Source organism: Tachyglossus aculeatus, chromosome 12 (genome assembly GCF_015852505.1).
Source record: "Tachyglossus aculeatus isolate mTacAcu1 chromosome 12, mTacAcu1.pri, whole genome shotgun sequence".
NCBI lineage: Eukaryota > Metazoa > Chordata > Mammalia > Monotremata > Tachyglossidae > Tachyglossus > Tachyglossus aculeatus.
This window is the reverse complement of record NC_052077.1, coordinates 23,075,750-23,100,037: the sequence shown is the minus strand read 5'-3', so window position 1 is coordinate 23,100,037 and position 24,288 is coordinate 23,075,750. Positions and strand designations below refer to the sequence as shown.

Sequence of the window (24,288 nt, the reverse complement as noted above, 5' to 3'; positions counted from 1 at the left end):
CTCAAAGCTGTCACATGAAAAAAATAAAAAAATCAACAGCCTGGTGAGTTAAGGATCTCTAGAGACGAGATCCACGGATGGATGCTGGCAGTAGGGATATTTAATGCCACTTTTGAGATCAGAGGCACTCAGCTGGTGGGGGAGGGGGAGATGGGCAGTGGAGTCAGGTGGAAAAAAATGATTATGCAAACAGAAGAAACTGACAGTAAGCACAAACCCATTTTGACCTTTTTGTATACATGTTTTCCAACCCCCATTCCCATCACACTCATGGTTTCTGGTACAAGATCGTCTGAGTTAAGAACTGCCTTTGCTATGCTGTGTCTGCGTGTCGGGGGCTTCGGTTCTTGAGCCTCCTCAGTAGAACACAACTGTACAAATCCCTGTGTTATAATCAACAGATTAAGGTAAAATGGTTATGAAAATTGGGTCTGGGTTTCCTGACCACCAGAGTGCATTGCCCACGCTAATAACTAAAACAGACAGTTTTTCATTTGGAGCCAGGGGGTGAAAGTTGGGGCAGGAATATTAGGGAGCTTGAGGACTGGGAGGGCACAGACTTTAAAGAGCTCGTAGACAGGAAGCCACTAGGTTTGGTCTTTTCAATCCTGATCGCAAATTTCTCGAGGCCCAGGTCTAAAAGCTGGGAAGCCGGGGAGGGGGGCATCACCGCTGTGGGATGGACACCGATGCTAATAATACTAGAATATTAAAGAAGCACCACAGCCTAGTGGGTAGACCATGGGCCTGGAAGTGAGGAGGATCTGGGTTCTAATCCTGGCTCCGCCATGTGTCTGCTGCGTGACCTTGGGCAAGTCACTTAACATCTCTGTGCCTCAGTTACTTCATCTGTAAAATGAGGATTAAGACTGTGAGCCCTATGTGGGACATGGACAGTTTCCAACCTGATTAACTTGTATCTACCCCAGTGCTTAGTATAGTGCTTGGCACATAATAAGAACTGAACAAGTGCCATAAAAAAAGAAAAAAATAAACCCATATTACAGAACTGTAATATTATACTACTACTACTAAATAGTGATGCTAACTGGTAATGCCAGTGTTCAGGAGAACAATCTAATAGAAGGATCTCTTGTGAGATCCCAGCTGATAAACTTGGATTTACAACACGCTTTTTGTCTACTATAAAACATTCCTGCTTCACTTGGCTGCTCGCTCTTCTCACATCCCCTCCCCATTTTGTTTTAGGGTATTTGTTAAGCACTTTCTCTGGGCCAGACACTAAGCAGTCAGCACTGGGGTAGATACAAGAGAATCAAGTTGGACACAGTCCTTGTCCCACATGGGACTCCCAGTCTAAATCAGATGGAAGATTTAATCCCCATTTTACAGATGAGGTAACTGAGGCACAGAGAAGTTAAGTGATTTGCCCAAGGTCATACAGCAGGCAGATGGTGGAGTCAGGATTAGAACCCAGATCCTCTGATACCCAGACCCATGCTCTTTCCATTAGGCCACATTGCTTCTAGCCCCCCTTTCCTTGCAGATGTCCATAATTTTCCATAGCTAGATCCAACTCAGATGAAATGATACTGGAAATGCCTGGATTTCTAGAATTGGATGCATTAAACTAGTTCCGGAGGTTGCTATGGCATTTGTAAATCCTGCAATGTAGGTGAAATAAAGGAAGGTGAAGATGTTTCAAGAAGACCTCTGAGACCCCTTGCCAATTGTTTACAACAGAGCACGGAAACAAGCTGCATTCCCAAAGTAAATCATTTCCAGTCCCTCCACTGAAAATTTTTCCCCAACTCCCAAATTGAACTCCTTTAGTTAATAGATGTGAACTATAAGTAGTTTTTGTCTACCAGAATGAATTATAATTAAATTTAAGGTTCCAATTCCCAGTGTACTGAGCACCTCAGCAATTTATTGTAAAAGCTATATATGTATGAAAATTGGCAAGTTGGATAAATAAGAGGGGAAAATTCTTCAAGGAGCCACTTCATTCCAGATAATTTTTAAAGGTCCTTGTGTCTTTTTCTTATTTCAAGGGGATGATGATGATGGTATTTAAGTGCTTACTATGTGCCAAGCACTGTTCTAGGGAGAGCATCATGTCACTTATACAGAATGAAAATGGCCTTGGGACTGGAAATCAGTGTTTTGAGGGCCGCAGAACGATAGCCCCGGCCAAGGAACAAACCCATCACTCTTACAATATCTAGGAAAGATAGGATTTTAGAGCTATGCAAATTCGACTGGAATCAGATGGGAATCCTCAACTTTGGGCACCCTTTGGCTGGGAGATGAGGCCTTAATGGTGGAGAAAGTTGGGAATGTGACTGCACACAGGTTTAGTGAATTGAGGCGCTCATTTAGCCACTCTGATTCTGCTTGCCCAATGCCCTACCAAGTGGAGAATTGGGACCGCCTTAGACCAGTCACAGGGCTTCTCCATCCCCTAATCTCTCCCTTCTTGCTTCCACCACTTTCCCAACACCCTTGAAATCCGAAAACTGTTATATTTTTGCTAAGAGTCTGGTCACTACATCACCTTTCTCCCTTCTTCTTCCTCTCCCAGGTTCATCCAAGGTTTGTGGCATTATAGGCCCCACCCTCAAGGTGACAGCAGGACCTCCAGGCAGGGGTGTCTTGAAGGTAGGAGGAAATGCGATACTGCAGAGAGGGAGAGAGATCAGGGCTGGAGATGTATATTTGGGAATCATCTGCATAGAGGTGGTAGTTGAAGCCATGGAGCGAATGAGTTCTCCAAGGGAGTGGGTGTAGATGGAGAACAGAAGGGAAGCCAGAACTGAACCTTGAAGGACACCCATAGCTCGGGGAGTGGGAGGCAGAAGAGGAACCTCTGATTAATTGATAGGTTGCAAGCCACAGTGATGCCAAGGGAACTTACCAAAATGGGACTGGGTGAAGGGGTGGGTGCCGGCTTCAAGACACAAAACTGCTTTTTGAGGGCACGATTTTAATTAAATACTCCTGGCAGACAGTGACTATTCCCCAAAATGAACTGATTTAAAATGAAACACCATTTTCCATCTGTGTTGAACTCACACTTTAAAAATGTAATGACTTTTAAATTGTGCAACTCCTTCCAGAGATGAGGTAATGAACAGAAGGCAAATTCCAGTGCAGGCTAAATTTTACAAAGGCATTACTCAGGGGTCAGAAAACAGTGACTTAGAACACTTTTATTGTGGGGTGTAAATGACAACTCTAATTGTATAATTAGTTAAAACAAACACAACACATTATTGTTTGATCCTGAAGTTTCAGTGATCTTTGAACTCATCAGATATACCCTTTGTTCTTTAAAAGGAGGGTCATTTACAACAAACTTTTTAGTGCATAAACTAAGAACCAGTAAGGCTATTTTAAAAAGATGCAATTACTTCTTTCGGCCAAGATTTAGAAAAGTTCAGAAAAGGAATGTTGTTTTTTTTCTCCCCAACAGTGTCCTTAAGCTGTACAGGAGAAAGAAATAGCATATTTATGTTGTGAGGACTGAAAAGCCAGATCCTTTTATACAAGTGATTCTGCTGAATAGGTCCAAAATGTGTTCCCCTTTGTCCAGTAATCATAATTTAAATAATCCAGGTTATAATGTTGAATTTCAACCACACATACACCCTTAAGTGGCTTTCTAAACCAGCAACATTTTCTTTCAGTATGAAGGACAATATGCCCTTTTATTTTATAATATAATGCCTTTAGCTTGCAGAGCCCAAGGAGGTAATGTATGTACAGTTATACCCTCTGAACTACACTGCACAGAACGGCAATTTTAAGTTTTAAGTTATGCAGTTGCTCAAAAAAAAATCACTATACAATCAACTCGGACATCTCAGGTAACCCTTCTAAATGAAAAGTCACCTTCCATCATTATGCCCTTTAGTTGGCTAGATTTTTCTCTACTGAAATGTTTCAATTCAGTGACTACACACAGTTCAAAGACATATAGATTATATCTTTTTTTGCCTTTTGGTACTGCTCTAAAACTTTCTTGACAGACTTCTGGAATGTCTCGACTCATGGCCATGCCTCAGGCCTTGCAAATTATGGGTCTCAGTATTTCCATTTTAGCAAAAACCCTCCTTGCAGATATTGTGTAAGTACCTGGAAGCACTATTTGGAGACATCTTAATCTGTAATTTCTTCTATAATGGTTGGTAAGAGTTCCTGCTGGAGGTACAGATAGCCTTTCTGCATCAACACCACCCTGTAGGCTGGGTACATACTGAATACATACATGCACTGTTTCAGTGCTTAGAACAGTGCTTGGCACATAGTAAGTGCTTAACAAATACCATCATTATTATTATTACAGTGCACATCTAAGGACTTGGGTGAATCAACAGTGGAAGTTTTAACTATAATAATAATCACTGTGGTATTTGTTAAATGCTTACAATGTGCCAGGCACTGTACTAAGCACTGGGGTAGATACAAGATAATCAGGTTCCGTATCGGGTTCACAGTCAAGTAAGAGGGAGAATAGGTATTGAATCCTCACTTTGCAGATAGGGGAACTGAGGCAAAGAGAAGTGCCTCACCCAAGGTCACCCAGCAGGTGTGTGTTGCCGGAATTAGAACCCAAGTCCTCTGACTCCCCAGTAGGCACACTGATTCTCTAAGCTATTTATATATCCAGTGCTTAGAACAGTGCTTTGCATAGTAAGCGCTTAACAAATACCATCATGATTATTATACTATCCTCCTTGAGCATTAGTGATAATGACCTTGACAAAAAAGCAAGACTGTAGACTGTAAACTCCTCTGTAGACTGTAAGCTCCTTTTGGGCAGAGATCATGTCTACCAACTCTGTTGTACCATACTCTCCCAGGCGCTTAGTACATTGCTCTGCACCTAGCAATCGCTCAATAAATACCACTGATGGTTAGATTGATCACAAAGATGTCCATTCCACACAAGTTAAAAACCAAAAGTGGTAACTATATTGGCTTGATCTATTAAAGCTTCTAAATGAGTTTCCATGGTCTACAGCAAAAGATATGGATTGGGAGCCAGGAGACCTGGGCCCTAATCCCAGCTCTGCACCTTGTCTGCTGTGAGATCTTGGGCAAGTCACAACTTCTCTGGGCTTTTATTTCCTCACTTGCCAAATGGAGATAAGATATCCGCTCTTCCGCCTTCTAAGACTGTGAGTCCTGGGTGAACCAGGGATAGTGACTGGGCTCATTATCTTGTGCTTAGCATGCAGAAAGTGCTTAACAAAGACCATCATTATTACAATTATGTGGAGAAAAGTGTGATGAACGGCAGTAATCTCAAGCTTCCTTCATGCTATTTGAACCTCTATGGCTTTTCGATAGTGCAAGCTCTTTATGGGCAGGGAACATGTCTGCAAGTTCTGTTTTATTGCTCTCTCTCAGGTTCTTAGAACAGGGTTCTGCACAGGGTAAGCGCTCAGTACATACCACTGATTCATTTCTTTTAAGTATTAACGAAGGCTTCATTTTTATAGTTCACCCAATTCTCCCACAACACAGAGAAACATTCTTGCCAAACCTCATGTCAAGAACTCACCAGTTTGGACTCCACATGCCTGCACACAGGCAGTTTCTTCCAGTAACATGGCCCACCGAGTCCAAGAGGTGCCTCGCCAGAAGAAGTTTCCCTAACTCCCTAAAGATGTTCTAACCAAAGCGCTTACTGGGAATGTTTACTATGGCAGGACTGGGTAGGTTCCCCTTCTCTTTGCATCACAAGAGCATTCAGTGGTTATTTGCTTTTGAGCCCAATATGGCTCAGCATTGTGCATTCCCCGTCACCACCTCACCACCGCCAGTCCTTTCACTACTCCACAGACCACACCAAATCAAGAAACAAAAGACTGCAGCAAACACCTTTAATAAGAATACAAAATTCACACTGGAGGCACATTCTGGGGAATGTAAATGAACTATTATTACAAGCAGTAATTCTGCCAAAAGAATAAAATAAGGCTCTGCCAGAATACAAATATACAATAAGGAATGATTTAAAATAGGTTGTGATTTACAGTCACGTTACATTGCGTTAAGCACTGAAAGCAGCCATATTAATAAAAAAAAAAGCCAGCTGAAAGACATTTGAACACACAGAACATAAATCCTAGAGTTCTTGGTGGTAAATAACAGTTATATTTAAAGTACTTCATTTCAACACAAAAGATATGGGAATGTGTGCATGAGATGGCTAACCTGCCCCAAATAATATTAATTTAAAAGATCCATGACAAAAATCAGTTTTACATTTAATAAGGATTACAATACTGAAGAAATATTGCAATTTTCAGAGAGCAACCTCATGCAAGGAACTCTGCTCTGTAACTAACATAGTACTGGCTCTACTTTACTGTTTCCCTCCTTGCACCTCCCGTGCCCACTGAAAAAAACCAAACAAAAACACCCAAAATTTATTTCAACTTGATTTGTAGACTAAAAACCAGAACACCCCCCAAACATCCCCACAGGGCCCCTTTCCTAGCTCGGAACTGACCTCCTAGATATCTTGAAAGGACTCCCCTGTGGATTTAGTTCCCCCCTCGAACAGGAGTTATCCACTAAGAAGGCACATACCTGTGATTTAAGGCTAAGGCGGTATTATTTTACATGGAAAGTACATTATATCCTGCCTAGGAGATCACTGCTACTTGATGGGCACCTCCTTAACTGGCCAGACTCTAGGAACTGAACTGCCAAGTTCCTGTACCAGGAAACCCCTCTTCTGAGGAATGGCAGGTGAACTTCTTAAGTACATTTCATGCAATGAATCAAAACTGAGTCTGCTAATGCATCAGGCTTTACCCTGCAAATGACCTAGTGAATGCAAATGCAAGACACTGATGCCTCATGGAAGTGACAGTGTGATTCCTGCTTCTCTAAAGAGTTTTAAGCAAATTTCCAATATCCCCACAGATCCACCTTTAAAGAAAGTACTTGCCGCACTTCACTCTCCTCTCCAGCTGTCTCCTCTGCCTAGGTGCTCCATCTAAAGCTTAGAATATTACTCTTCAAAATAGTTTTACTCTCTCTTTTAAAACGAATACATGAAAGTGAATCTTTTAAAGATGTTTACTATATTCATATATATAAAATATCCGCTGTTGATACAAATCATGTAAACCTCCCTTCGGAAAGAATGACAGCTAGCCCGTGTCTCAAGGACCAGAAGCCACAAATTTTATCTCAACAGTGCAAAACTATAGTAGATGTTTTCGAGCTACAGAAAAAGCCATTGATCCTTACATACAAAAGGAGTCTCCAAAAGGGAAATGATAGAAATTATGTCTAGGTTATAGAAATTATGTTTATATTAAAGTCCTCCACATTCCCACAAAATTGAAGCGTTCGATCATTAAAGTATTAAAAAGGGAGAAATTAAAGCTATCTGTGCAAGAATCACTTCAATGGTTCCTCCTCCTCCCTGCCCCACTCCCCCGCCTTCAATCCACCCCACCTGCCCCCTCACTCCTGAACAGGGTTAAGGATTCTTGGTTTTCCTTGTTTTTCCTTCCAATTATTGCTCTTCAAGCCAGGATGGACCATCCACACCGGGAGTTTTCAACTTGATGTGGAACTGCTTAAGTGTCTGTTCAAGCTGCTTCTGATTCCCGGCAAAGTAAGCCGCGATGGCATTGTGGAAAAGAACTAGCTGATTATGCAACACCTTCACCTGTAGACAACAAGGGCAGGAAGTTAAGGACATCACGGACATCATTATCAGCATCATGAGGATACATGGCAATGAAATATCTTCATAAATTAAGTAGCTCGAGCTCTGTCAATGAAGACAGAGTTTCGGCCTTATGGTTTATAACTGCTAAGTTGTACGCTTGGAGCACTGGAGGCATTCTTTAAAATCACCTTCCCTTAAATGAAGGGGAATTTAGAGAGTGCTGATAATTTCCACTAGACAGAATTTGAAAGGCTATTACTGAAAATGCATATTTATAGAACTTAATTCAGCATTTAGGTAAATATCCATTTACATACCAAATACAAAATACGGCATTAAAAAGTTAAGGCACTCAATAATTACAAAAAGATATTTGTGGAAATGCTGTCTGTACAGCACAAGAGGATATTAAAGTATTTGACTCTATAGTTAAAAGGTCTTTCCCTCTAAGGTGACTTGGAAAATAAAGCACACTGCAAGTCAGGGCTTTCCATAAAAATCAACTGATTTATACGGGTTGTCCTTGACCTAAAATGAGCAGCATCTAAGACGTTTCTACATTTACACCTTTGTTTCATCCTTACAACACATGGGTTTCAATTTTTTAAATATTTGCCACCTTTATGGCTCCAGCTCCAGGGCATGGGAAAATGGAGGGGTGCATGGGAGTGGTGGGAAAATGGGGAGACGATCTTAAAAGCAATGATGGAGCAGTGGAGATGAGGGGAGGAAAGTTTAAAGAGGATAGGGGAAGCAGAGCAGAAGTATTACCAGATGCCAGGCATCACCAGGGAGGGTTGACACGCGTCCATTGTATTTCCAAGGAGGCAAAAATCAGCTAACCGACCGTGAAACTTCTCGGACGCCAAACAAATACATTAATGTAGCTCTACTATTCATCTAAAATTGATTTACTATAGAATTCTGGGTAAATTTGGTAAAAATAGGGTATCTGAGCTTGGTTCAGGAACCAACCACCCCCCCCCACCCCGCAACATTGTTCTTATGAAAAAATTGGATCCAACTTTAAATGTTTCAATTTTAAGATACAGTTTCCAGGAACCAATTTGTTGTTAACTGGAAAACTGCCTCTACCATGAATACATAACTTTCATAATTAGCCATTTTTATATATGGCTTCCATTGGCTTGTATAATGGGACATGTTTTTCAATGTCACTGGACTAAACCTTCTAGCAGCCAGCATAGCTCTTAGAAATTGTTGCTTATTGTTCTGCCAGGATTACAAAAAAGAAGAGGAATTTCCAGTATTTCTATTGTTTTCTGAACACATTCCTCATTTAGTTCATAGCTATTTTCTTCATTAAAAAATGAATGTTTAAATAACTTAAACCTGAATCAAGGGCAAAAAAGAATACGACCTTCCCAAAAGGAAGACATTTTCCCACTTAGAAACAAGATTTCCATCTTTGTAATATTCAATCTTATTTATTGAGCGCTTACTGTGTACAGAGCACTGTAATAAGTACTTGGAAAGTACAATTCAGCAATAGAGACAGTCCCTGCCACACCTGGCTTACAGTCTAGAAATCAAATATTAAACAAAATTAAATGATCAGAAATACAACACTGACTTTTCACTACTCAACTAGTTGTGTTTATTTTATCCTCCTACGACCTAAAAATACAAGCACAGAGGGGTGATTAAGTGATGATGAAAATGAGGCTAATTGCACCCTTTGGATGCCAGGCCCAGTTTGAATGTAAAACCTTGGTAAACAACTAAAGTAGCTCCATAAAGACTCACAAGCCTCATTCCTACAATTCCAGGTCCAAGCTTCCTGCAGTCAGGGTTAAATTATACTATACTTACTGTGTTGTCATTTCATGATGCATCTAAAGAAAAAAAAGAGGCCATATCTGCTTTCACTCCTGATTTAATCAGTAGTTGAATTAGAAACAAGAAAGGCTAGACTAGACTTCTCAAAACCTGTGAATCATTTTACCTGGCCAGACAACTTATTAAGAAATTCACTGAAACTGCTCGCATGCTTCTCTCCTAAAAACATTGCTGGGCCTTGGTATCTCCTAAGTCGCTTTTTGTAAAATTGTTTCCACAGCCTGGAAGATCATCGTTTACCCTGGATCAGACATTAGCCAGGTTGACATAAAATACCTAGAGCACAGCTCTCTCTGGGGAAGTTACAAACCCACTAAATTACGGCTTTCCAAACTCCCCGTCAACTGACAACTGATGGGCCCGACCTGGAAATCCCAATAGCGCCCATCTTAAACTAAATGGAATATTCCAAAAGGAACGTCTTTCCTTAATGCCTAGATCCAGACCTGGACCAATCATTCCTGGGCGTGTCACACATACTCTGTGCCTCATTTGCCCTCTTGGAGGGTCCTCCTACTCCCACCCAACCAATACAGGTTCTTTCTTATTCAGACTGGCTGCAAGGCCAGTAGGATGATGATGATGGAACTCAAGGGACTCCTGAGTCCCCAACATGGACAAGCCAGTGCACTTGAAAATGAGACAGGACTCAGTCCAGCTGCAGAGCTGATATAGCATTGCTTAGTGAATTATACCTGTATTCTGCAGGAGTAGTTTGGTTTTTTTTTTGGGGGGGTGGCGGTTAAAAATAATCTAAAAAAATCTAATCCCTTTGATGCAGTGACCTCTGTGAAATAAATGGGATTAGAAATATTACCGCAATGGACTTTGGCCAGCCTTTGCTGTGTCTGAGCAGTGGGATGCAGAAATCATTATTATTGTTGGATTTGTTAAGTGTTTACTCTTTGCCGGGTGCTATTCTATTAGAGAAGCAGCGTGGGAGTCGGAGGACGTGAGTTCTAATCCCCGCTCTGTCACTTAGCTGTATGACTTTGGGCAAGTCACTTAACTTCTCTGTGCCTCAGTTACCTCATCTATAAAATGGGGATTAAGACTGTGAGCCCCACGTGGGACAACCTAATAACCTTGTATGTATCCCAGTGCTTAGAACAGTGCTTGGCACATATTAAGTGCTTACCAAATAGTGTCATTACTATTATTATTATTCTAAGCACTGGGGTAGATACACGTTAATCAGGTTGGACATAGCCCCTACCCTATCTGGGGCTCACAGTCTACGTAAGAAGGGGAACGGGGATTGAAGCACTATTTCACAGATGAGGAAACTGAGGCCAAGAAAAGTTAAGTGACTTGCCCAAATTCACACAGCAGGCAACTGGCAGAGCAGAGAATAGAACCCAGGCCCAGGCTCTCTCCATTAGGCCACACTGCTTCTCGTTGCTTTCTATGCACCAAGGTTTCCAGATACAACCAGAGTGTTGAGGCCTGAGTATAGTTTCCCCAAAAACAATAAAAATGAAGCGGTCTGTCTACTCAATAATAATTATGGCATTTGTTAAGCACTTCCTATGTGCCAGGCCCGGTGTTAAGCACTGGGGTGGATACAAGCAAATGGGTTTGGACACAGTCTCTGTCCCATGTGGGGCTGTCACAATCCCCATTTTCCAGATGAGGGAACTGAGGCACAGAGAAGTGAAGTGACTTACCCAAGGTCACGCAGCAGACAAGTAGAAGAGTTGGGATTAGAGCCCATGACCTTCTGATTCCCACGCCCATGCTCTGTCCACTACGCCATGCTGCTTCTCACCGACCAAAGGCCCCCTGGAAACATTCCCACCATGCCAAAAACAAATCTCTAGAGGAGATTTCAACTGACAGGCTTCTCTACACACGAACCCAAAAGAAACCTCAAAACAAAAAGGAATTTAGTAGGCCTAGTAGTTCAAAACTATATCAAATCTTGAAGACAAGCAACGTAGGCTTCCAACTATTTGAGCCTCCAGGGTGTCAAACACACTGTTGATTCACTCACAGGTTCTAACAAAAATAATTTTCTCTCTTCCTCAAACGGTGATATGTTAAAAGATAAGAAGCCTCTGACACACGATGGGGCTCACCAGGAGCTAAACTAAACAGCAGGGAACAACAGGAAAACCATTAGCTTTATGCTAGTTGGACCTCAGAGGTGTATGATCTGACAATTTTTTCTAGGAAAATACCTTAAACCAGAGAGAAGGTAGGCTTGAATCTGGTAACCCTATCTTGCCTTTCAATTTTTTCATTTGGAGCCACAGAGACGATATGTAAAAGGTTGAGAACAGCTTAAATATGACTGTGCTGTCGAACAGGATTAGTCACACACATTTTATATTCGTTGATCACAGAGGACTTTAAAAATATTTCCATGTTTCATAATGTCCTATTATTTTACAAAATCATTTCCCTATAGGTTCTGGGTTCCTCACATGAGAACTGTTTTCAATAACCTTCAGTTCATTGCGTTTTATCTGTTGTTCTGCAAATAATTCGTACACATGAGAATTTACTTGTCAGGTACTGTATAGTCTGTAGGAATAATGCAATTATGTTTTCTATAACTACTAGTCCTAATACAAAAATGCCAACATTTATTTCAAATAGAGCGTCACATTATTCTATCTCTTGGAGGAAGGGGGCAGATCATTTTATAGTTGGGGCAAGCTAAGATCACAGGTGAATCCAGGATTAGTCTTCTGATTTCCAGTTCAATACTCTTTCTACTTTCAGTCCACTACATCTCTCTAATTAGAGAGTGTACGGTTTAAAAATAAATATTTAAAAGGAACAAATTAAAAATAAAACCACAATTTTTATTTTAGATCCTCTCTCCAGCAGTTAATTCTAGTTTCCCTTAAAATTCAAAGACAGATTTCAAATTAATTAAGAGTACCTGGATCGGGAGGATTTGGGGAAATCAAAATTCCAAGAGTTAGATGTCAGCTCAAATCCATTCTGCAAACCCAAGTAACTTACTGGGTCTCTCAAATTATGTAGACATTAAGACACGCACGCGCGCACACACACACACACACACACACACACACACACTTTTAAACAAAGTTTCTTTCCCCCATTCGATCAATCAAATTAATTGAGCATCGTACTAAGTGCTTGGGGGAGTGCAATACAACAGAGTTGGTAGAAACGATCCCTGTCCACAAGGAGTTTACAGTCCAAAGGTGGAGCTAACACCCCTCCTCTCTCCATCCCCTACCCTCACATGGAAAAATTAGTCAATCTTATTTACTGAGTGCTTACTATGTGCAGAGCACTACACTAAGCACTTGGGAGAGTAAGATATAACAATATAACAAACACATTCCCTGCCCACAGTGAACTTTCAGTCGAGGATTAAAGCTCATTTACTGTACAAGAGCCACCCAACGGTCTCCTGGTTTATGCCAGACTAACGATCAGCCTGAATTCTCAATCTGTATACCAACCCACACCTAGCGTATGGCCAAGTACTTCCATTAGTTAGCCAGCAGTGAATTCTGCAACCCACTGTTCAGAGATGCTACAATAAGCCCAGAAGAATACTGAACCAAGAAGTTCAGAATGTCCTAGAAGACTGATGGAGTGCAGCACCAACATGGCATCAAGATTCAGACTAAACTGAAGAGCCATCAAATGACTGCAATATCCAGCTTTCTATGTGGGTCAGCGTGAGTCTTCCACAGGAAGGCAAATGTCCTAGCAATGAAATGGACTGAGGGTCTGAGAAAGTGTCAAGAAGCCTAACTCAGTTGGCCTTATTTGGTTTGGGACAAGAAGCAGCATGGTTTAGCAAAAAGACCACGGGTTTGGGAATCAGAGGACCTGGGTTCTACTACTGGTTCCGTCACCTGTGTGCTGTATGGCCTTGGGCAAGTCACTTAAATTGCCCACGGTCACACGGCAGGCCCAGTTTCATCAACAATAAATGACTGCAAACTTCAAGTGGGGCAGGGACCATTATCTTTTATCTAACCCAATGCTTAGTAACAGTGCTTGGTACACTGTAAGGGCTTAACTTATACCACAGTTCTTATTTCAGTATTGGTTGAGAATCGGGAACACCAGGGCTTCGAGGCACACTCTCTGTGAACACCATAGAATGACCACTGATCAGGTGCTCCATGAGATCTGCATTTTGAAACCGAGGTTTCTTCCTAGAAGAATGCATCCTCAATTATACAAATGGAAGTCAGTAGGAAAATAGGGTTTGTTATTTGAACTTCTCTCTTTGGACTTCTCAGCCAAGTGTCCGATCACTATAACATGTATTTAAATACAAAGTCCAAGACTTAAGATACCGGCTAATATTTGGGTTAAGGATGAGTTCACTCCGATAAAACACATTTATGTTAAGTGGCTCATGATATTTATTAGCTATTTCTCCCAGTGATCAAATAAGGTAAGCAAACACTATCATCCATGATGTAAAGACGAGGAAAGAGATGTAGGCTGTGCACCTCCGGAGCCTGAGGGAAGGAGAGAACTCTCCTCAGATGGCCTTCACAGCATCTCACAATAATTCCATACCATAACAATGAAAAATATCAGGAACTTTTGGGAGTTTTATTTCTAAAAAAACAACACTATTAAACTCCATCTTGCTATGGATATTGTTCTGTTTTTCCACGGCTGATCTTCTCCTAGCAAAGGTGCCAGAAGCCCGGAGAATACGAAAGCAGCATACCATACTTAGTCTTCCATTAAAGTTGTGATATGTAATTTTATTAGTCCATAATAACTGTGGAAATACCAGTCATGTCAGAGCAGCCGCGAGTTGAGACAGAGGAGAGGTACGATCAGAACTAAGGGTGTGGGCAGTGGGAAGGGAGCAAGAGGAGTAAAGACAAATACAAAATGCATGAAGAGGTGGGTGAACAGATTTTACTTCTCTGACTCACTAGGAGAGATTTCATCATATCACAGACAGGCATAAGGTAACAAAACAGGAAGTCAAGGACAAGATGGAAGCCCTCCATTCTAAAAAGCCTTCCGTAAACCTTCCTGGTGAAGCAACAGCAAATGTAAATTCCAAAATATCAGAACACAATTGAAGTGTAGCGGTGTTTTCAATCACGTTTTGGCCAGAGTGCAATCTAGGGAATGTCCTTGGGACAATATTAATTTGTCTAAGCTTGATGGGCCATGTTATCAAAGAAACTGCTTGCACACAAGTGTGCGGTGTTGGAACAGATGAGCACAACAGGGCAAGTTTTCCTTAATGGATAGTTTCGCAAGAAGAGAGCCTTGTGCTGGAAAACTGGTTGTACCATGTTTAAGTCACAAACTATGGGCAGATCACCAGTACTTTAATTCCAAATCCAAACTTGAAATTATAAACATACTCTTCGACATTTTCCCCTTTAAGATCGCTCACCTCTCTCTTCAGAGGTAAGAACTGTGTTTGGGTACTCTATGTTAGAAGAACAGCCATTTCCTTGTTTCCATAACTCTTTCCTCTTCTACTCAGCTATCCTTCTTTGTTCTTTACTATGTACCAGTATCTCCATTTTTCCTGTCACCCAATTTACCAGGGGTATCCCCAGTTACCAATCCATATAGTTCCCTCATCACCTCCTCCCCTTATGATCACCACTAAACCTGAACCTTTGGCTCTTTATTTGTTCACGTCTCCCACACAAGATTTCATTTTTTACCTCCTTTCTTCCTGGGAAAGCAAGGTGTGTATTCCGGCTACCCAAATGAATATGATGTCCAAAAGTTCTTACTAATGCTGGGGCACTGTGGAAAATTCACTAGATCTATTTAATTCAGCTGTTGGGCAACATTTAAATGTTGACTTAATTTCCTTTATCACTGCATTCTGAGCAATGAAAATTCTATTTAAAAGAAATTCCACCTCAATTTCAGTTCCAGAAACGCCTCAATAATGTGATGCAGAGCTGTAGCCAATGTAGTGTGGCTGCACTTGGTTTAAACAGTCCCACAGAAGGCAGCCTTAGCAGATTTCAGGAATGACCTTATCCTCATCCAGATCAGATCTGGCCAGACATCATAAGCACTAGGGTTCTCAAGTCAAACCTATGCTAGAAACCTCTTGACTGTAAGCTGTTTGTGAGAAGGAATCATGTCGACTGACTACTGTATTTGACTTTCCCAACTGTTGGATTGATTGACGAAATCTATCTAGATATAAACCCTCCTCTTTTCTTCCTTCCAAATAAATTTCATCCTCTATTCCACTTTCATAATCTGAGGAAATCCAGAGGTAGGACGGTGGGGGCATCTGGTTCCAAATTTGTCAGGCAATGCTTGTTGTAACCATAACAGCCCAAAACTAATGGAGTTTTTCACAACTACTTGCACTTGCTAGATTAACAGCATAATGACTTTCAAGGTATTTTTATTTTGGTTAGTTAATTCTCTTGGCAATTTAATAGGCAAGGAACTCTGGCAACTGTGGGAGTGCAGGAATCAGAATATTCTAAACATCCATTTTTTATTTGAACAGATTGTGATCCTGTGCCCATAACACGGTTTCTGTTCATAGTGTTGATTCTTTCTCTGGAATTGTGCCTCTCTTTTTTTTTTTTTTAAAAAAGCAAAGTTTTAAAACTGGGTCACAATAGTGTCTAGTGGTACTCATAGCTACCTACAATTTAAGAGACTCTGCTTTCTGCTTTTTGTTTTTTTAGAAATAATGCAGTTCTGTAGATGTTAAGGAATAAAGATAATCAAACCAAAGAAGACGTCTTTTGTGCAGCAAGAGTAATGAGGTCATTTAGAATTTAAATATATAAAAGCCTCATAAATAAAACAATAAAATTAAATACTTTTGAAGAAAGGGGGCAGGCAGACAAAAGTGATGGCTTGCTGCAACCTAATTGGTGTGGGGAGACAGGATGGAGGAGGGGAAAGGTCGGTAAGTGACAGGGAGTCAACTGCTTCTAAATTCTACCTGCCCCTTCCAGAAGTGCCTTTATTTTAGAAGTCATTTCTGCTACTACACCGTTACTGTGCTCTTGAAGAATCTTGTGTTATGGGGAAATCATGGTATCGTACACCCAGTCTTATATAGCCTTGCTGAACCTCAAGGTAAGAAAAACCCATGCAGTTCTGTGCCTGACACCCATGTGCATGCTCCTAAGGATTTGCCTGACACAGCACAGTGCTCTTGTCCAGACACATGCACATCGTTGCAAGAACAATTCCCTAACTCTACTGTCAGATTCTATCCAAAATGAAATACGCTGTTCATGTCTTTTGTTGAAGGTCCTTCCATTGCGTTATACCCAAATCATGTAATAAAGGCACTTGGTATAGTAGAATTACCTGTTCATCACCACTGGTAATTTTCAAGCAAACCTGCAAGGGCTGGACATTTCTCTTCTGCTAATTACAAATGTTATCTTTAGAACTGAGAGAGGACTGGGGCATAAGACTGTGAGCCCACTGTTGGGTAGGGACTGTCTCTATATGTTGCCAATTTGTACTTCCCAAGCGCTTAGTACAGTGCTCTGCACACAGTAAGCGCTCAATAAATATGATTGATGATGATAAGCATTAGTGAATATCAGTCAAATGACCTGTAACTACAGATTCAAATCCAAGGGTCTTCCCTGAATAAGCCCTCCTTCCTCCAGTTCCCTCTCCTTTCTATGTCATCTCTGCACTTGGATCTGTGACCTTTGGGCATTTGATATTTGCTCCACCCTTGACCCCACGGCACTTACGCACACGCATATTATACATTACAAATTATTTATATTAATGTCTGTCTCCTCCTCTAGACTGTAAACTTGTTGTGGGCAGGGAGCTTGTCTACTTTGTTGTACTGTACTCTCCCAACCACTTAGTATAGTGCTCTGCACACATAAGCACTCAAATACCGATGATGATGATAAGGGGAAGAAATCAATGTTTCAGTTCAATCTTTCCTGGACACACTTCATCTCACAAAGCCTGACATTTTGGCGTGATGTACATAGGCAGCGTTACCTGGAGGAAAGGACATGCGTCTGGGAATCAGAAGACTTGGGTTCTAATCCCGGTTCTACCGCTTACCTATGTGACTGTGGCAAATTACTTAACTTCTCTGTGCCTCAGTTTCCTCATCTGTAAAATGGGGGTTCAATACCTAATCTCCCTCCTACATACACTATGAGCCCCATGTGGGGCAAGGATTATGTCCAACTTGTTATCTTGTATCTGCCCCAGAGCTTAGTACAGTGCCTGACACACAGTCAGTGCTCAACAAATACATTAATACTGATAATTCTTATTAGAGGCATATACAACATTCAATTAGTTTGGTCAATGCAGCTAACCATTCTGGAAATTCTGCTCCCACCCCGCCTCCCAGTCTTCAACATTCCTGTCTCTATATGTTGCCAACTTGTACTTCCCAAGTGCTTAGTACAGTGCTCTGCACACAGTAAGTGCTCAATAAATACGATTGATTGATTGATTCCAAAATTCATTCATCTGGATGACTGCTCTCACTTCCAAGGTAATCCCTGAAACTCTGGAGTAGCAATATCCTTTTTTAAAAAATGGTATTTCTTAAGTGCTTACTCTGTGGCAGGCACTGTTCTAAGCACTGGAGTAAATACAAGTTAATACGGTTGGACACAAGCCATGTCCCCCATGAAGCTCAGACTTTTACAGATGTCATTTTAAAGTCATTTGCAGTCATGTTTACAGACGAGGTAACTGAGGCACAGACAAGTTAGGTGACTTGTCCAAGGTCACAGAGCAGATAGGTGGCCGAGCCAAAATTGGAACACCAGGTCCTCTGACTCCCAAGCCTGTCCTCTTTCCACTAGGCCACTCTGCCAAATATCTCTCTACAGGCAAAAACCCTGTTCTCAAAGACACAATATGCAAAATTTGGAGCTCTGTTATGCACTAATTGCTGATGCTGCCCAGGACCCATAAGCTCCGTCTTGTCGTTATGTCCAATCAGTGAAGGGGAAGTCAATTCCTTCCCTGCTCTGCTCCTGCCACCGGTCCCCAAACACACAATGAAAGCCTACTTCTCTGTGCAATCTGAAAGCAGCAGGGAATTGTGGCATAGGAAGAAAGGCAGTCTAAAATCTCTGCCTTTCTACCTCAACCCAATTCTGTGCTACTTCAACATGTGGCAGAGAAACCTCTGATCAGGCAGTGCTCTGCCCTGTCTCATCTGCATGTGGGCCGCCTGCCCCTCTACACCCGCCTCAGCGCCCCCACAAACGGGAAGATACCTTCTCTTCTCTCTGCAAAAGCAGCTTAGAAAAGTTGTATAAATCCAGCTGAAACCTCTATGCTTCTACCTTCCCCCAATTTTGGGCTGCTTTTGGATGAAGCAGAGAACCCCCTCCAACTCCCCAGTAGTGAAGGAGGGGAAGGAGGTTGTCATGGCTGCTGCCAAGGCTAGAATCTTAGCTCCATCACAAGCTAAAATTTGGGGATTAAAAAGTCTTGCATCCATTTTCAAGAGGGCAGATGAACTTTTTAAAATGATTCAAGACCCTGATAGAGAGAGTCCAGTGGTGTGCAGCGATGTACCAAAGACTTAGAAAACTACAAAATGCTTAATGAATAAAAGAAGGCGGCTAGTCAACCTAAATTGGACTAATTTTTCCACTCAAGTTAAAAGCACACTACCACTTGCAGATAAACAAGCTGCTATTTTTGCAGGCTCCAGCAAAGACTAATCATCACATTAAAACTCCTTGTGATGTTATGCTTTGAATTACTTTAAAAGAGAATAAATAACAGGTTAGTGGTGTTGAATGTTACAGAATACTGCATGCAAAGGAATTTCCTATTATTTTTGTAGATGTTTTGGAACAGATTATGATTTACAATATATGTCTATGGGAAAACGTACCCAATGATACAATAATTCATGATTTGTCCCCATTTTTTAGGGAAGGTATCATGGTGTATTTAGAAATCTTAGCATATCTGAGAAACCATTCTGTACACAGCCTGGAAAACACACTCAAAGTTGATTCCTTGCTGACTGGCTAGGTGAGAAGTAGGCAGATCTTGTTTTCCAAACCACTGAACTACACATACTGTCCCTTGTTTACTAGATTTCCTCCTGCCTGGTTCTGAAGATGCAAAAAAGGTAGCACAGACATGGGTCTCTCCCTCAGGAACCCACCTTTGCTTTGGGAAAAATAAGCAGTCTATTTGAAGCTAAACCAGTATTTTCTTTTAAGTGTAGACCTGAAAGACAGTAGCATTACTTGTTTGTTTTTTACGGTACTTATTATGCGCTTACTGTGTATCAGGCACTGAACTAAGCACCGGGGTAGATACAAGATATTCAAGTTGGGCACAGTCTCTGTCTCACATGGGACTAACAGTGTAAATCAGAGGGAGAAGGATTTAATCCCCATTTTACAGATGACGTAACTGAGGCAGATAAATTAAGGGATTTGCCCAAGGTCATACAGAAGACACGTGGTAGAGCTGGGATTATAACCCAGGCCTTAGCTCTTTCCACTAGGCCACGCTGCTTCTCCTTTAATATGTTATTTTCAATATTAGTCTCCTGGACAAATGATCTAGATTTCACAATTCTCATTATCTACAATCTATTTTGATTTAAGGGTACATAAGAATTCAGCACTAAGTCAGCATTTGGCTAGAGAATGGTTCACTGGTGAAGATTAATTTTAGAAAAACTAGGCAAATATAATTTTCCATTCCTATTGAATCTGATATCACTGTTCACCTGACGTGAGCATTTACTGTTCATTCAATCGTATTTATTGGGAGCTTACTGTGTGCAGAGCAGTACTGTACTGTACTGTTACTACTTTCTGGGAATAAACTAAGACTCTGTCCAGGAGCATTCTCTAAAATGGCGCAATGTTAAAACTAAATTTACTTAAAAAAAATTTGGTTCATACTTTTACTGATTCTGGTTCCTCTCTTTCAATTAAACAGAAGCCCATGCTGAGAGGGAAATGAAAAGTCTACTGATTGAAAGGAGCCTTAAAATGGCCTAAGGGTTGACCTTTCTGAAAATAGGAGAATGGACAAGGTGACCCCCAGGCCCCTAAGATTCTGTGATCTGGAAAGGGCTGAAAGAGCAACCTCCTGACATATGCCTTAATAAAAATCTCAATCCATCAAGAAGGAAAAGCAACGTGGCCTAGTGGAGAGAGTAAAGGCTTGGGAGTCAGAGGACCTGGGTTCTAATTCCAGCTTTACCAGTTACTTGGGTGACCTTGGGCAAGTCAGTCAACTTCTCTGTTCCTCATTTTGCCCAACTGTAAAACAAGGATTAAATACCTGCTCTCCCTCCCCTTCAGAATCGGAGTCCCCATGTGGGACAGGGACTGTGTCTGACCCTATTAATTTATATCAAACCCCAGGGCTTAGAACAGTGCTTGACACATAGTAAGTGCTTAACAAACAATAATAACAACAATAATAATAATAATAACAACAACAAGGAGCTAAGCGTTCTGGTTCCTGAAAGTCTTGTTTTGAGCACTCCTTGAAGAATTATCCTGGGGATGTTATGTGGTACTGAGTTCCCCTTTAGGAAAAACTCCTTATGACATCAACCTTGTTGTCGATACTTGAGGGAAAATATGTTCATGATGCAATAACTTTAATTAGAAACTTCAGTTTGGATTAAGTACACCAAAGTACAAATCAGAATGGGCTAGAACAAGTCTAATGGGTTCATTCTTAATGGCACGGAAATCATGTTATTGGAACACGATAGTGAAAACCTGTTCATGCTGAACTGAATATAAATCCTCTCCGATAAAGGTCAGCCTGAAGGGGAATGGTAGCTATTGGTTTGCTTGCTCATTACCACCTCCTTAGAAGGAAGACTTTAGTCCTGGTAATCTAAAGAGGATAAAAAACAGGGGTAGTTTAATGGATTACAGAACCAACCTGTGTCCACCTGAAGGGTGCACCTTATTGCCTAGGGTTAGCCTGTGTTCACTTTCTTTACCTATTCCTGTATTTAAACAGGGAATTCTTTGAAAAAGAGCTTGCCTTTCATAGTTGAAAGCGTAGTTTGAAGCAGTGTGGCTCAGTGGAAAGGGAACGTGCTTGGGAGTCAGAGGTCATGAGTTCTAATCCCAGCTCCGCCACTTGTCAGCTGTGTGACTTTGGGCAAGTCACTTAACTTCTCTGGGCCTCAGTTACCCCATGTGGGACAACCTGATTACTTTGTATCCCCCCAGTGTTTGGCACATAGTAAGCGCTTAACAAATACCATCATTATTATTATTATAGTTCTAGGTGAGTGATGAAAAAGACTTATGGATTTACTAGAGAGCTCACTGGTGTGAGGAAGACTAGGTTGGGAAATTCAGATTCTTTCACCTGGTAAAAAATAATATACCATATAGACTCTAGAGGGAGGGATAAACCTGGATTTAAATAAGGCCAAAGAAATATTGGTGAGGGGAAGAAGAGAAAAATCCAACACAAACTTGCAATACAAAACAGCAAAAGGGAATCAAAGGCATATGAAACCAAAGGTCTGTATAAGGAAAGTACAGGACAACCCAGTAACTCTCCTTTATAACAGTGTTATGAAACTACTGCCTGAATGCAGGATTCTGTTTCTAACAGCCTAATGTTAGGAAAGTGTAATGAAACTGTGGGAGTTCAGAGATGGGCAACCAAAGAAAAAGGGGAAAATATCTCCAAGGTGATAGAAATGAATCAAGCGTAGGTGTTTTCACAAAGCAGCACCTAGAACAGGGTAAAAGTACCTGTTTCCCGTTTTGTCATCATGATATACATAGATGCAATGGGGCAAAGAAAGGGGAAGGAAAAACACACGCTAACAATAATTAAATCTATGGAAGAAACACCCAGAATCTGGATCCCAGAGCAAAATAATTAGAATTCAATGCTAAAATAAGTCTTAAACTTGGCAACAGGATAGATTACTCAACTGAAAAAGTATTTTCCCCATATAATTCCATAAAAATCAAGTCTGTGTTGTGTGCTTTTAAGAAGCATATATTCATACTGAAAAGCCGAGAGTTGGGACAAATGCCCACTGTGTGGCTCGGAAGAGATGGGATTCTGTTATTTCACAAAGGCATTTTAGAAAAAAATATTCCCTGCTAACAACAGTTAGTGTGTGTGCTCTCCACAGGGGATTCCTCTTCCTTGGCTCTGAAATGACCTCTGGCACTGCTGGTTACAGGCTCTCTGACAATTTCTCTACAATCCAAAGATGCCGTACGCATCACTTTCTAAACCGGAGCAGATGAGGCGCTCAAAAACCTCGCTGAGGAGGATGAGGATGAACTATCCCCACTATCCCCTGGCTTATAACAATTCCGTTTCTTTTACTGGTAAGGCTGGGACCATGAAAACCCTAAAAATAACTAGCATAACTCTGTGCACACATATTTACTCTGTTATGACTCAGTGTGTCATTTCTTGCATTTATGTACTTATTTAGGTTCATCCTCATCCCTCGCTTATATGTATATTCGACTGGACATTCAACTTCATCTTTCCCGATTCCACTGCTTAGGAATATTTTTATGTCTGTCTCTCATTACAGAGTAAGCTCCTTTTGGTGGGGAACGTGTCTTATGCTTCTATCATTATTTGCAAGGGCTTAGCAGTGTGCACTAAATTCAGTAGTGAAATCGGTTGAAGGGTTGGTCAGATTTGGGGTACTGATAATTAGTACGGGAAAATTTCAGGAGGGCTTTAAAGTTGGACAGGTCTGGGAAATTTGGAAGGGTGGAGAGTATCCAAGCCTTGGGAACGACATGAGCAAGGAGTCAAAGGTGGACAAGATGAGAATGGGTATGGTCAGGAGGTCCAGGAGCAGAAAAGTGAGGACTGGGAGTAACAGGTGATGAGAGTCAATAAGGTGGAACAGCTGGGGTCGAGAGCCTTTAGGCTAATAAGACATCTTTACTTGATGTGGACAGAGCTGGGAATCCATTGGAGGGTCCTGAGGAGAGGAGGAGGCGGTGGGCTGTGTCTCTTTGTCCCCCACATCAACCACCTCTACCTCTAGAACTAATGCCAAGAAGGAGGCTGACAAAGTTAGAATGGTGTAAATTTAGAAAAAGTGCATGCTGTTCATTTTAACTCAAAAACATCTTAAGTTGAGGTAGTAAATCATTTCTGAGAATTTGCAAAAACCTTTCTTCTTCTGTCATGAAAGTTGTAACCTTTTTACAAATAGGCAGGTGGGTACACAACAGACATATCAATCAGTGGCACTTATTAATAATGCCTACTGAGTGCCAAGCACTGTACTGAGCACTTGAGAGTACAACAAAAGCAAGACCCGCATTCCCTTGCAAAATTGTGATGCATATTTTATAAGAGACCTATATATAGTTTTTGGCACAGGGAACAGAACCCCTCCCCACAAACCTGTCTCTGAGCCCGAGCCTGGACTGTATTTCTGAGACGAGTGCTGCTACCTCTCTCCTGTCCCCTCTTACTACTCCCACTGTATGGAAACCCTCCCCTCTCTGTTCCTCTTTAACCTGACTCCATTCAAGTCTTTGCTAACAGTCACCTTTTCCAAGAGGCATTCTCGGACTTGATTTGAAAAGGGAGAGGAGTTTTCAGAAAGGGTGAAGGGAGTGAGCGATGATGGGTCATGGTTAGAGATGACAGTGAGGCACAGTAGGAAGGTTGGCTTGGGAGGAGCAAAGAGTATAAGCTAGTGTAAGGGCATGGAAGGTGAAAAGAACCAGTGCATAAAGAGTGGGCTGGAATGGAGGTTGGAAGCAAACAGCTGGGGACATCTGACTGATATGAGATGATGGGTAGCCACTGGACATTTCTGAGGA

The 24,288-nt window shown here is 41.4% G+C and overlaps 1 protein-coding gene across 8 annotated transcripts in view; it reads right to left on the bottom strand.

Annotated features, from left to right (window-relative positions):
* Positions 1-5,835: 5,835 nt before the first annotated feature.
* ARFIP1 (ADP ribosylation factor interacting protein 1) overlaps positions 5,836-24,288 on the bottom strand; it is a 121,238-nt gene continuing 102,785 nt past the window's right edge. For all 8 annotated transcript variants that reach the window (XM_038755036.1, XM_038755032.1, XM_038755029.1 and 5 more), the window contains one exon: positions 5,836-7,660. In XM_038755036.1, the coding sequence (XP_038610964.1) occupies positions 7,505-7,660 (156 nt within the window). In that variant the 3' untranslated portion in view covers positions 5,836-7,504. The remainder of the gene's footprint in view (positions 7,661-24,288) is intronic.